This window comes from Nilaparvata lugens, unplaced genomic scaffold, assembly GCF_014356525.2.
Source record: "Nilaparvata lugens isolate BPH unplaced genomic scaffold, ASM1435652v1 scaffold6917, whole genome shotgun sequence".
Classification (NCBI taxonomy): Eukaryota; Metazoa; Arthropoda; class Insecta; order Hemiptera; family Delphacidae; genus Nilaparvata; species Nilaparvata lugens.
Genome location: NW_024092667.1, coordinates 1 through 14,209, shown reverse-complemented (window position 1 = coordinate 14,209; position 14,209 = coordinate 1). Strand labels below are relative to the sequence as shown.

The following is a 14,209-nucleotide window of genomic DNA, read 5'->3' as shown; positions in this document are numbered from 1 at the left end:
AGATATTTCATTTTTAAGAGCTCTAATTTGATTTCTAGAGCGGGTGCCCTGGATAGAAAAACGTTTTAAAGGAGTCCTTTCCTGGTATAATCCAATAATAACTAAAATTCTCTTTTCATATAATATAGTTTTATCATCATTTTAGGGTGTTTCAGATTATTTATTGGATTTTATAATCAGTGTTTTTGACCGTTACTGGTTGTTGGCTGTCTATGTGCTATCTGTCGATGCTATCCTACCCACAATTCCTTCACCATTGCAGCCAAACACTTTTCTTGAATGCCTGTTTGAAATAGATTACCGTTTCAAGTGCTGTGTCATTGAAATAGAAATTAATGCAGTATTTTCTAAAGATGAAAATAGTTTCTACAAACAAATGAACTATAGAAGAGTTTATTTCTTGTGATCATCCACAACAGTGGTAAATAACAGGTTCAAGGTTCACAAGGTATCACTAAAGCGGTCGTATACGTCAACATGGCGGATGACTTGAACGTAAGTATTTCATCATCAAAGAATGATTATTCTATCAATTAATGCCTATCAAAGTTTTTTCAATGGTGGCAATTGATTCTCTAAACTTCATTCTCACATTTATCACCAAATGTATTTGCTACATTCATTGTAGACTGTATTTAAGTAAAAGTTTAGATTCCCACCGCTTACTCAGTTTTTGAATTTTCAAAATCAACTCAGGCTTGGGGGTCTGTGTTATCAACTGACAATTCCATGTCTTCAATCTTTTGACACGTTTGATTGTGTTGAATGTCATTCGAATTTCTTATCAATATTGACAGTAGTAATGAATGGCCTTGCTAATTTTATTGCATTTTATGTTAAATACGTTCAACATATGTTTTTCCTACATACCTAGGCTAAAACTTGAAAAAATTGCACACTTTTATTGATCATGTATGACTTGTTTTTACTGAATAAATTTAAATGCAGTGATCAATTTCAATGATCCTCGGTTTTTCTCATAGAAGTAGGAAACCAATGTTACCTTGAATTTTGCTTCTAGAGCATCTACCTTAATATATGGTACCGTACTAACTTTCTATTAGACCTATTTCTCTTTTTGTAAAGCAGCGTTTGAAGCTTTTTACTTAATTCATTGAAATAATTCAACTTTTAATCATTAAAATATTACTAAAAATCCAAAAATAATCTAGTAAGTAAATCAATAACTTATGAAATAATTTAAATAGGAATTTTGGGGCAGCGATATTAAGCTGTGAAGTAAAAATTCAAACCGCTCCGTACTAAGAATGTATTTTTAAATTTTTCGAGTATTCATCATATTACTGGCATAATAAATATAATAAACTAGGTAGGCCTATAGATGTTGTACAATTACAAGCTTTTAATAATAGTCAATAAGTCTCTGATTGCATCAAAATTAGTATTTTCCCTTCTGTCTGTAAAAATCTGAATATGCAACTGTGGTTTGCGCACGCTCATTTGCCCATGCAGACTATTTTCTAAAAAGTTGTTCAGCTTAGTGTGTTTGTGAGATTGAAACTGTGTTTGAGTACTTGAGATTTTTATTTTGTAAATTGCATTTTTTTGGAAATAAATGTCTGTCAACTAGAAATAAAACTAGGCTTACTTTTATTTTGTGATTTAGTTTAGTTTCTGTAAGTCCCTGGACCATTTACTTGCTGGGGACTTACATCACTAGCATTGGCAAGGTCACCCTGGTCATGCACTTGGCAAAAGGCTGCTAGCAGACGCATGCTCCTACTTCACCAGCTGGCTGGTGAGGTTAGGTAGAGGTCAGGGCAAGCAGTTGATTGCTCCGATAACTGGACATGGCCACTTCAGGAAACATCTCCACACAATAGGACTCATAAATTAATGAAAGTCAGATGTGTAGGCTTTGTAATAAGTCTGAAGAGACAGCCAAGCATATCATACTGGATTGCGAGAGACTAGGGGCAATGAGAATAACCCTGTTTGGCTGCAAGCAACCAGGTGATGAATAGGATTTCAGTATTGGGAAAAAACTCCTGGATCTTGTAAAGAACACAGGTATTGGTTTGCTCAACTTACGTACTTGGGACACACAATAAGCTACGGTTGACGTGTGAGGCTCTTTGAACCTTTGGATCCTTGAATCCGTCCCATCTAAACATGATCTTGATTTCATTATTTTGGTCTTTAAAAATGTTATCTAAATTTGGAAAAGAAAAAGCACAAGGAGTAGGCTATCCTTAGTTTTTTTTCCCAATCAGTGCTTCTTTGTAAAAAATATAAATAAAAGATGAAAGATCTTAGTTTTTATTATCTTTATTTTTTTGTGATCCATATTTCATCAACAAACCAATCACTATGACGTTTAAAAGTGATAAAATGGATTGATTAGGTTGATTTTCAAACCAAAGCATTTCATATTGAAAAAACTAAAAAAATTGTGTAGTCTTGAAATACACACACATTTGAAACAGTTGAATTCAACTTCGTTTGTAACTAATTTTTGTCTATTTGCAGTTTCAGATGCGTCGGAAGCACTGCTTTCCTTCAAAAACGGCGGCATAAAATTTGGTGTGGAAGAAAACAATGAAACTGGAAATATAAGCCTAAAAATGGAAGTCGATGAAGAGGAAGAAGAAGAACAATCCAAGCCAGATCCTGAACAGCCAGTTCTCAATAGACGAGGAATGGTAGGTTATGTTTTGTTAGAATTACTGCCGATCAAAGCCATCTGCAATCTCGTAAGCCATCATTTAGAATGATGTCGTTTTAATTCAACTGAGGCCTGGCAACAAGAGTGGTCAGTAATGCAGAACATTGGCATTCCATGTACATATGAAAAAAAAGCCCAAAAAGCCCCCAGGTTTCGATTTACCTCGCGAAACATGGTCCGCATTGAATAGTGTACAAACACAGTCATCATGGCACAGAATGGAAACTGTTAATCAAACGCCTATCTAACCAATGCTTTTTAAATGGCATAAATACTAGTCACGTGACCTTAGGAAGTTCCAATCCTGGTCTTCTGATTGGATCGCGGCAGTGAACGAGATCAACTGATCCGGATCAGTAAAGTGATCCGAACCTCCTATCAATACTATTACAATACGAAACTTCCCAACAAGATGGCGGATTTTTGCGCCAGTGTACTAGCCGAGTTTCCATACTGTATGTATACTGTGATCAATTCAATTCAATAATTCTTTATTGAGGTATTCAGCACACATGATTAATGATTAGAACACATTTTTTGATCTAGGCTAAACTACATGAATAGCTATAGTTGAATGACTAAATCGATAGACATACAGAAGAATCCAAATCAACAAAGTCTTGAAGGTTTTATTTTGCAAAACGTAAATTAAATAAGTAACATGATTAAAAAAATACAAACCTCCATTAGAAAAAATAAATAAAAATAAACATGTAATGAATAGCCTACACAATACCCAATCAAGTGTCTGACCCAGCAATAAAGGTTAGTCCACATGAGTCATAGACTTGTGTGAGGGACGAGTACCGTCATATACTAAGTAATTTGAAATTGAAATCTAAGTAAATTGAATTTGAATTGATCATGGTACATGTGCCTATTCCATGCATAAATGGGGGGAAGGCTGACTCTTCTTTCTGTGAGTGTGGAGCAGCTCCAGATTGTGAGGCACATCGTGGAGGAGTGCCCCACAACAGCTCATGAGGGTGCTCAAGAAGATAAAATTACAGATTGCTACACCGGCATCAATAGCCTATTTGAATTCTCTGGAAGCATGCTTCTGATATACAAGACAAAGTGACTGTTAAATTGACTAAGATGTTTTTATCCGTTTTATTGATGAATTTTCTATTTACAGTGTGTTTTAAGAGTTTTGTGATAATCTATTATATAGAATAGAATAGAATATTTATTTCGCCAAATTTTACATAATAGTTACAAAAAATGATGTTATGTGTTGTGTATTTGCAGTAAGTTGTATAGGTAAGGTAGGGTGCGCACCAACTCCCTAGAAGATAATATGCTTGAAAGTACAAAACTTACTGTCTAACTTGAAACTTACCAACACAGTCGATACAGAGTTATCAATAGAATTTTGCAACACGGATATTTTAAATATTCTTTTACAATACAATAACACTTAATTTCCGAGTTTAACAAAATAACTTTTCTTTTTCAGCCTCAGCGAATCAGAAAAAAGAATCGCCTGTTTTTCGACGATGACGTCATCAATCCTTTCATGACAAAACCGCGCGTCAAGAACTATCAGACAAAAACGCCGACCAAGTCGCCTAAAACGCCGCGTTCCACCCCAGCCACGCCCAAAACACCCAAAACGCCTGCCGTCGAAATTAAGAGAGAAAGGTAATTCCTAAAAAAATAAATAATGCTTTTTTTGCCCACATAAGCTCTTAGGCTTGTGAGAGGGATGATGATGATAGATGATGTCTAATTTTTAGGTAATCGGGACCGAAGTCCTATCGTCTCCTCCGAAAGACGGGGTCGTATCTATGTGATTGTGCTGTGGTCAAAAACTTTTGCCCCTGTCGAGATAAACTTGGATTCTCTTGATATTAAGGTGCGTACAGATATACGTGCCGCGAACATGAGCAATTCACTTTTAATCAGCTGATGCCAAGCTTTTTATATCTGTATCTTACCGTTTCTGTAAAAATACATATATAGTCAGCTGATTAAAAGTGAATTGCTCATGCTCGCGGCGCGTATATCTGTACGCACCTTTAGACCGGTGCGTTATCACTTACTTCAACGAGCCACCCAATGCTTCCTAGTTGCATTGACATCAAATTTGTCTACTAAATAGTTTTCCAAACAACACACTCAACATATTTTAATTCTTCAACTCTCATATTAGTGTGAAGGAACGACTATAGTTTGTATAGTATAAGTTGAGACTTTGAGAAAATATCCGTGTTGCCAAACTGTGCGAAATTTCAATCTTTTCATGCAAGATCATATGATTGGAAGTATTCAAATTGACAACTTCGCATCGACTGTGTTACAAAATTGAATACATCCTCTTGTATGAGCTTGCATGAAAATATTGAAATTTCGCACAATTTGGCAACACTGATATTTTCTCCAAGTCTCAAATTATTTTATACTAACTACAGAGATAGCATTTATCTTATTTGCTCACATACATTACCATAATCATACATTCTATGCTACTATTATTTGTATCGTACCATCATATAGTATAATATACACTTTAATCTGTCAAATTTATACTAAACTTTATTTAAAGTTTTATCTGTCTTATAAATAAAATCTTGTTCAATCAATAGAAGTGAATGTCACAATATTATAACATAATAAAGAAGACAGTTTTGGGCTATGCTTGTTGTCTTCTCCCAATCGTATTATATATTATAATTATGATTTGTGATTGTCAATGGAATAAATAGCCTAGCCTAAATAAATACACAGATATCCACAAATGAATAAAGACTGTTTGAAGTGAATGTCACAATACATAATCTGTTTCTTATTTAGCTTCAATCATTCGATTGGTAGGCAGCTTCCCATGATTTCTGTCCAGAGCTGTACTTTTCAGTTGGATGTAGCTCTGGATCCCTGGATCTTTGGATACTTGCTCCAAATATTGTAACCGGGGTCTTCCACGAGCCCTTTGTCCAATTATTATACCTTTCAGTATTCTTAACGTGAATTTGTTGTGTCTAAATACATGGCCAATTCCATAATCTGTTATGTTTATGCATAATATACACCTTGATTCAAAAAGAATACAGCAACTTTGAAAATTGATAACTCTGGAAAACGGAGAATGGAATGGATATCTGTCATCGATTCGAGGAAGCTCTAAAGTTTTTTTAGTTCCTATTTTGGAGCACCACCCCATTGGCACTCATCTGCCGTGACAGATGAAAACTATACGAGGCAATGGATCGGCCGCCAAGCAGCTCGAGACAGAGCACTTCATCACTGGCCTCCAAGAAGCCTGACCTCACCCCCTGCGATTTTTCTATGGGGTACGTTAAAGATAAGGTGTATTGACCGCCTCCAGCTAACATTGCGGAGCTCAAACAAGAAATAACAGCAGCTATACAAACTGTTACGCTCAATATGCTACTGGAGGGTGTGGAACGAGTTCGAGTATCGTATTGATATCACTGGAGGGGGTCACATTGAACATTTTTTGTGAACTTGTTTTCTAGTGGGGAAAAACTTATTTAATACTCTTATTTTGATTTATAACCCAAGATTCTATTTGTTTCCTTGATTAAATACAGATTTTCAAAGTTGTGGTATTCTTTTTGAATCACGGTGTATTTCACATAATCAATCATAATTTATCGATACCATTATTACAATGACCTATAATAATAGTTGTCATATCTGAAAGAGGAAAACTAAGCTCAGCTTTTAGTATTCCTCCTTCAAATTTTGATGTTAATGAAGTCCAAAAGGTTATGTGTATGTCACGCACTTCACATTTCTGGACCGAGAATACTCCTGAGAATGAGTGACAAGTGATAGCAATTCTAATTTAAAGTCCGAGAGATATTACTTTTAGTACGAAGTACAAAACCCTCCACAGTTTTTATAGGACGAGTAGTGGAGAGGAGTAAGCATGCTGCGTACAATGGATGCTGACACAAAAGTAGTGAGAATGCTATTAGATAGTGGGAGTGATTAGTGAAGGAAAGAGCATTGGGTCTCTCTGTCTTCGAGAAGAGAGCCTTGTAGTATCGTCCTTTCATCCCACCATAACACTTGGTGAACGAACATTGAAAGTTGTACTGTTGTGAACATGTTATAGGTTTCTCAATGGATTCCAAGCTTATTGGGGGGATCATGTGAACAAGATATCATTGAAATTGAGTAGGTCACTTTTTGCATTCAGAAATATGGTTAAAAGGGTGCCTAAAAAACAGCTAAAGTGTCTACTGAGGCACTGATTGAATCCCACATTGCTTATGGCATTGAATTATGGGGGAGTACCTCGAAGCAAAATATTCAAAGAATTTTTGTTTTGCAAAAGTCCGCAATTAGATACCTGGAGGGCTCAAATTTCCACAGACATGTCGGGAGTCTTTCAGTAGCCTAAGTATTTTAACTGTTCCTTCATTGTACATTTTCAATCAATATTACATGTGAAGGATAGGCTGAATTCATTCCAAGTTAACTCAGATATTCATGGCTATAACACTAGAGGAGGAATAACATTTCAGTTGAGATACATAGGCTGTGTGTATTTTTGAGAAAACACCTACTTATAGGGGACAACGTTTTTGCGAAACTTCCCGGCTTATTGAGAAGTATTGTTGAGGAAAAAGAATTCAAAACAAAACTATATTCTTTTCTCAGTGAGAAGGTTCTGTGAGGTTGACGAATTCTTGTTAAAGTGAAAAAAATTACTATCATAATTTTGACAATTTAATGAATTATTAAATGTTATTAGAGTTTTATTTTGAGATGATATTTATGTTATTCTGTTATTATCTGTGACGTTTTTCAACTGTATTACATTGTTTTCGTTATACTTTGTTGAAAATAAAATTATTATTGTTATATCTCTCGGACTGGTAATGTTGTCAGAAAGACATCAATTTTTCAAATCCCTATTTTGAATGGAGGATGTTATTGTAATTATTCACATATTAATTCATTTTATAAAGCAAGCAATATTTATTTGAATTATTGTTTCAGTCCTGACAGAAGACTCGGTCAAAAGATAGGAATGCGCCTTAGAAATTTGCTGAAGCTGCCCAAAGCACATAAATGGGTATGCTATGAATGGTTCTTCAGTAACATTGACAAGTAAGTGAAACTTATTATATTATGTTAAACCTCGAATTCATCAACTCACATCAACTCTGATGAAAGATAATGCCAACCTTTCAAATGTGATCAAAGTTATTTCTTTAAACGAGATTTCACGGATTTTAATACCAATCCTCGAGTTTCTTTGACAAAGATTTTAGACAATGGCCCATATGAATAAAACCAGAGCAAATGCTTATCAGCAAGAGCATGGAGCATAAGGTTTTGCTCATGAGCAAAAGGTAGAACAAAAGCATTTGCTCATTTTATATGAATAAGCTTTACCTTATACTCTAACCTTATGCTCCTGCACTCTGGAGCAAATGCTCACTTTAAAGATTTTCTCAGCTGATTCGCTTTTGTAGCCTTACTTTGTTTTTATAGCTCACGGAAGCGCTAAATATGCAAGTAGGGGGCACCGCTTGTCGTCTGCTCTGTTTTCTATTTATGAATAGAGTTTTAGGTTAGTTGAGATTAGAATTTTGAAATAATAGCGTGAAAAAATGTCATCTCTATAATACTCTTCAGTTATCTTCATATAATATCAATAGCCTTCTTATTATCGTCTATACTCTCATCTTCTTAAATGCCTATTTCCTATTCTGTGATGGCTATCTTTATATCAGGTAGATAGCTTTCATTTATTTATTCTTTTGTAGTATAATGTGATATATATCATGGTTGTATCTAAAAAGAGTTTTATAGTTCTCAACTATTGGTGTGATCGTATCTGGTATATTTCCTCTTCCTCATACGAATAATTGAGCTATTTTGTTATTAGCATAAGTTATAAGCTGCTCTAGACTAGACTCACCTTTTTGAAGCATTTGCTTCAAAAGTTGAGCAATGCTCTAGTTTATTCATACAATTTTGAGTATAAGCTTTTACTTTTGAGCAAATGCTCAAACTATTTTTTTGATGAGCATGAGCAAAAGGTTTTTGCTCACGTTTATTCATAGAAAATGAAGCAATTCTCCATATTTAGAAGTATAAGCAAATGCTCAGCTTAGATTCTATGGCCCATCGTGATACCAATTATCAATATTTGAGTTCAAATGATAAGACACTAATAATTGGTATAATTAAAAATATTACTAAGTTTCGTGGCCATGAGATAGTTCTGGCCTCCATTACATGAGATTATCACCGAGATTTTTGAGGTGGGGATAAGGAACTCGGCAGTATAATTCTTGCCTCCAAGACCGATGTTTCTATTATTTTCTATTCTATGCTTAGTTTTGAACAGTGAGTATGCAGAAAGATAAGAAATTATATGTGTGAAGCCTGGTTTTCTATTGTAGAGTTAGTGGACGAGTAACTGGCTTACTAACTCTACCGAGCTAACTCTACTCTACTCACTCTACTCACTTGGTCGAGTAACTGTTTTCACTACAATCAATTATATGTGTGAAGCCTGGTTTTCACTAGTAGAGTTGTGGTCGAGTACTGGCATACCTGTACCGAGCTAACTCTACTCTACTTATTGGTCGAGTAACTGTTTTCACTACATTGAGCATAGTAGGTAGAGTGTGTTTCTAGTGAACAGAACTAACCTTAAAATATCAATACTTTTTAATAAATTAAGACTTATAAACACTTCTTATTAACACTTTTTAATAAATAATAATACTTCTTGAACTTGATAGCCTACGGCTAGACTCTACTCTCCTAGATCGAGGCTGTTTTCATTAGCATAGTAGTGGTAGAGTAGAGTGAGAAGCAGTGGTGGTGGAAGGCAAGTGATAGAGTACTATCCCACTCTACCCTACTAAAAACTTGTACTCTACCACTCATTTATTTATTCATATACAAAAATACAATCCAGGTGAAAACAACAGGCATCCACCCAAAACCGCTCTAAACCTTAATTTGGAATACACAGTCTAGAGGTCATGTAAAAATAATAACTCAATTCACACACTATTTTGAGTTCGGAAAAATGTATCTAACTCTACTAATGAAAACCAGGCTTGACTGAGAAAGCTGGTCCTACTTTTACCATCTGACTTCAAGTGAAATTACATGTGTTATATTTTCACTTTCCTTGCCCTATTACCATAGGTAAGGAAAGTATTGCTTTCCGAAAAAATTACCCCAATTTGTAAATTTCTATACGTTTCAAGGTCCCCTGAGTCCAAAAAAGTGGTTTTTGGGTATTGGTCTGTATGTGTGTGTGTGTGTATGAGTGTATGTGCGTCTGTGTACACGATTCTCATCTCCCAATTAACGGAATGACTTGAAATTTGGAACTTAAGGTCATTACAATATAAGGATCCGAAACGAACAATCTCGATCAAATTCAATTAAAGATGGCGGCTAAATGGCGAAAATGTTGTCAAAAACAGGATTTTCGCGATTTTCTCGAAAACGGCTCCAACGATTTTGATCAAATTTATACCTAGAATAGTCATGATAAGCTCTATCAACTGCCACAAGTCCTATATTTGTAAAAATTTCAGGAGCCCTGCCTCATCTATGCAAATTTCGATTTTAGATTCCCAAATATCAGGCTTCAAATACAATTTTAACAAACACTTTCAAGTGGAAAAGATTGAGCATAAAAATCTCTACAATTAATGTTCAGTTACATTTCCACCTAAAATTGAAAATAAGCTCGAAATTCGAGAAAATGTGATTATTTCAATTGCAAACTGTTGGCAACTGTTGATTCTATTAAATAATTCACTATGAAGAGATAGCAGACCTCGTGTGTTTCCAGCGTTATTGTCCTGTCACCAGCTGGCTGAGATCTTTGAAATTTGAATAGGCTAGTAGTAGACTTGAGATGCGCGGGAACACTAGCGTCAGGTGATCAATTTTCATAACGGCAAGGAAAGTTGAGTGAGTGCGCCACACCAGATTTTTACAGTTCTAATTTGTCTAGTTTGTGGGACTTCTATATCGTAAAATTAATTGAATTGATGTGATATGTTTAAAGTTTGTGGGTTCCTTCTGTTTTGTGGAATTTTATGTAAATGTATCTGGTGTCTTGTATTGTGAATTGAATAATTGAAATGAACTGATTGGTGTGTATGTTTTATTAAATTTGTGTTATGCTTTTCAGAATACTATTCGGAGGCGACAATGATTTTATGTTTATGTTTGATGTTATGCTTTATGAATTATTTGTGATGATTTTCAGAACACTATTCGGAGGCAACAATGATCTTATGTTTATGTTTGATGTTATGTTTTATTGAATTAGTGTTACGATTTTCAGAACACTATTCGGAGGCGACAACGATTTCACGATCTGCTTGAAAGAGACGTTCCTGAGCTAAAGACTCGCACGTTGTCGCGGGTAGAATGGTGTCGAATGCGACGAATGATGGGCAAACCCAGGAGGTGTTCACAGGTAATCTAAAGGGCCCTACACACCTACTGATTTGGCTCGCGTATTTGGCCTGTCTTGGCTCGGCTCGAGCGAAATCCGTGAGTGTGTAGGCTCTCCCGGCCGAGCGCGTGTACTAGTTACCAAAAATCTAAATCGCCTAAAAATCGAGATAGCAAAATTTTATTTCAGATTCGGATTCAGCGCCCTCGAATTGTAAAATGGTTCGCGGGAGCTCTAAAATAGTCGAAAATAAAAAAATCTGTGAGCACTTAATGTTATTAATGAAGAATTCTATTTCTATGAAGAATTTCGTTGAACTTATAGCAAGAAAGTACTAGTACTGTAATAGTACTTTACGTAACAAGTCCGGTAACGATAATTTACCGCATAAGTATGATTGTTTCTGCCCGAAACGTAGTTGAGGGCAGAATTATCATACGAATGCGGTAAATACGTTACCGTACAGTTACGTACAATATTTTTTGTCATACTTATCTGATAAAGAATAATATTGCTGAGAAACAGGAACCATCACCTGCTGCTGCTCGAGCTACTGCTTTCTATGAACATGGCCTAGTTCATAGACAGACCCTTCGAGCTCAAATAAAATAATAAAGGCCTAAATTATAAGATTTCAGATGAGTTCTTATAACTTGAAACTCCTTAAATGAGTTCTTTAATTATTTGAGTTATTATATTAATTACTCAGATGCTATTAGGACTCAGTAGAGTCCTAACATACTCGACTGTGAAGAGAACATAATAAATTATGATCACTTACAGTATAGTATGCTGTATGAAAATCACATGTTTTCTTTTTCTGAAACAGCTGTTTACAGGCTTGATTGATGCATGGAAACAGCTGCAATATGAGTATGACAAAAATAATAATACCAGTGTTTCCCCAAAATTTTTATTAGCTGTAGAATAAACATATTTCAATTTTTATTCAATAAAATGAACTTTTTATATTATTTTGTCTACTTGTGTGAAATTTTATTGAGGAAGCTGAAATTGAATCACAATTTTTTGTCTCTATTTTTAACAGATTAATTAATATTGAGTATGACAACCTTTTTCGATCAATGAATTGTCATAGTATTTTGAATACTATCTTACATTAGATGTAAAGAGTTCTTACCGTACTTATTGGGAGCTGGTTGAGGCTTAACAATATTTTAAGTATAGAGGCTTCAATTCTCTATCTACTGCTACGCTGTGTGAATTAAGAGTTGGTGTGTGTCTGTGTGAGAAAGAGAGAGAGATTGATTGATTGATTGATTGATTGATTGATTTTATTGATAGTGTGCTAGGTCTCGACAGACACATTACACAAAACAGCATTACAAAATACATCCAGATAAACAAAATAAACGATAGTAACATGAACAAAATGGTATTAATGCAATTAAGAACAAGAAAAATTAGTAGATAATTGGAAAATGACAGATTAATTGTTATAATTATGAGATAGCAGAAAGTTCTATCCAGGAGGAAGAGAGAATAGAAAAATAAGGGGACAGAGAGAAGAGATGGAGAATAAAAGTAAAACATATAAAAGAACTACAAATGAAGCACAATTACTTTTAAGTGGCATTGAAAGATCTGATAATGAAACTGCACTTCAGCGGACCTCAATAAGCCTACCGTACTGAATTCACATCCGTCAGAGATTGATTGATTGATTGAGTACTTTATTTATGTAGATTACAATATATACTGGCTTATACACTATTTACAATAGCTTACAATACAGCAAAATTATAGATGAATTAATAATATAGACTAAGAAAATATTATTGAACTGTATATGATATGAAAAAGCAATTTGTAATATAATAACTATAGATAGTAATCTATTGTTATGCATCTACATAAATGGCGGAGCTTTGGACATATCAATGTTCATTCTTCGGAAAGAATATAAAAATAACCTCCCCACTAACTCTTACCAAAGAGAGAGAGAGAGAGAGTGTGTGTGTGTAGAGACACAGATAACATAACAATAAGGAGGAAATGGAAGTGAAAATGGTCAGAGTTGAATTCATATTCAACTCTTTTCATATTCATAGTTGATTTTTGATTTCTGATTTCATATTTGGATTCATCTTTCAAAGTTCAAAATTTAAAAAGTTTTTAAAATGTTCATGTTTAGACGTGAACTTTTTAGTGTTTAAAAACTTCTAAATCCTTTCCCTTTGTGAGCAAGAAATTATTATCTTATTAACCTAGTACGTTTTTACTATGATAACAGAAAGCTATATTAAGAAGAAACAGCCATAGCTCCCTTGTTTCGGGTATTTTCGAAATGGGATTACGCTTTAGAGAATTTGGGGTCGCTGAATTCAAATCTGAAATCAAAATTGCTCTATCTCCATATGGACGAATAAGATTTTGGTGGAGAGGATAGCCTTGAAAAGTAGGGCAGACCGGGCTCGCGTTGCTTACTACTATAGTGAGTATTTGATCAACTTGGTTTTGCTATCCTTGTCTATCATTCGACAAAGCCGGTGGTACTATCCTTTTCTAGGTCCACAACGATGCCAATTAAGTTTTTGACAGTGTAGAAATATAATTAATTAATGCAGAGAATCGGCATTGCTATTCTCATATCTTATCTACTGTCATTATAACGTGGACCTCACTATAGTGTGTAGTGATTTTGCTCCGGTCGTTCAAGGACACGAGCCAAGACAGGCCAAATCCGTAGTTGTGTAGGGCCCTAAGTGATATTTCTAGGTTCTTATTTATAGAGTGGGGTACATTTCAACGCAGTCTTTGAACAGCTGGAGTCAGAAAATTGGCTTTCCGAAACGGGGTGTAGTCGTAGTTTTTATGATAATCTTTATTCTTCCATTTCTATGATTTGAAACGTTTTTCTTTGACGAAATGAAAACATCCTAAATAATTCAAACATCGAGCTGAAAACTTTACACTATTTTCTCTTTATTTTATTTTGTGTTCAAATTTTGTAGTTTTTCGAATTAATTAAAAGTGGCGAATAAAATATGATTGATTTAACAAGAATAAACAGTTAGGGCCGGTTCCGAGCTCGAGATTTAGCTAAGTTCTAGACTTTAAACAGCTGGAGTCAGAAAATT

General features: G+C 34.7%; 1 protein-coding gene across 1 annotated transcript; it reads left to right on the top strand.

Annotated features, from left to right (window-relative positions):
- Nucleotides 1–255: 255 nt before the first annotated feature.
- On the top strand, nt 256–11,148 carry LOC120356493 (protein lin-9 homolog). Its single transcript, XM_039445432.1, has 5 exons — nt 256–495; nt 2,491–2,663; nt 4,146–4,330; nt 7,661–7,771; nt 10,995–11,148. Exons 2-5 carry the CDS (start codon nt 2,586–2,588, stop codon nt 11,053–11,055), a joined length of 435 nt encoding a protein of 144 aa, XP_039301366.1. The 5' UTR covers nt 256–495; nt 2,491–2,585; the 3' UTR covers nt 11,056–11,148.
- The last annotated feature ends 3,061 nt before the right edge of the window (nt 11,149–14,209 follow it).

Excerpts from the sequence above, each read along its gene's own strand:
- LOC120356493 (XM_039445432.1), top strand. The coding sequence starts at position 2,586 with ATGGAAGTCGATGAAGAGGAAGAAGAAGAACAATCCAAGCCAGATCCT. Across the intron at positions 2,664-4,145 it reads TTCTCAATAGACGAGGAATG|CCTCAGCGAATCAGAAAAAA; the intron begins GTAGGTTATGTT and ends TTTCTTTTTCAG. Across the intron at positions 4,331-7,660 it reads GTCGAAATTAAGAGAGAAAG|TCCTGACAGAAGACTCGGTC; the intron begins GTAATTCCTAAA and ends TTATTGTTTCAG.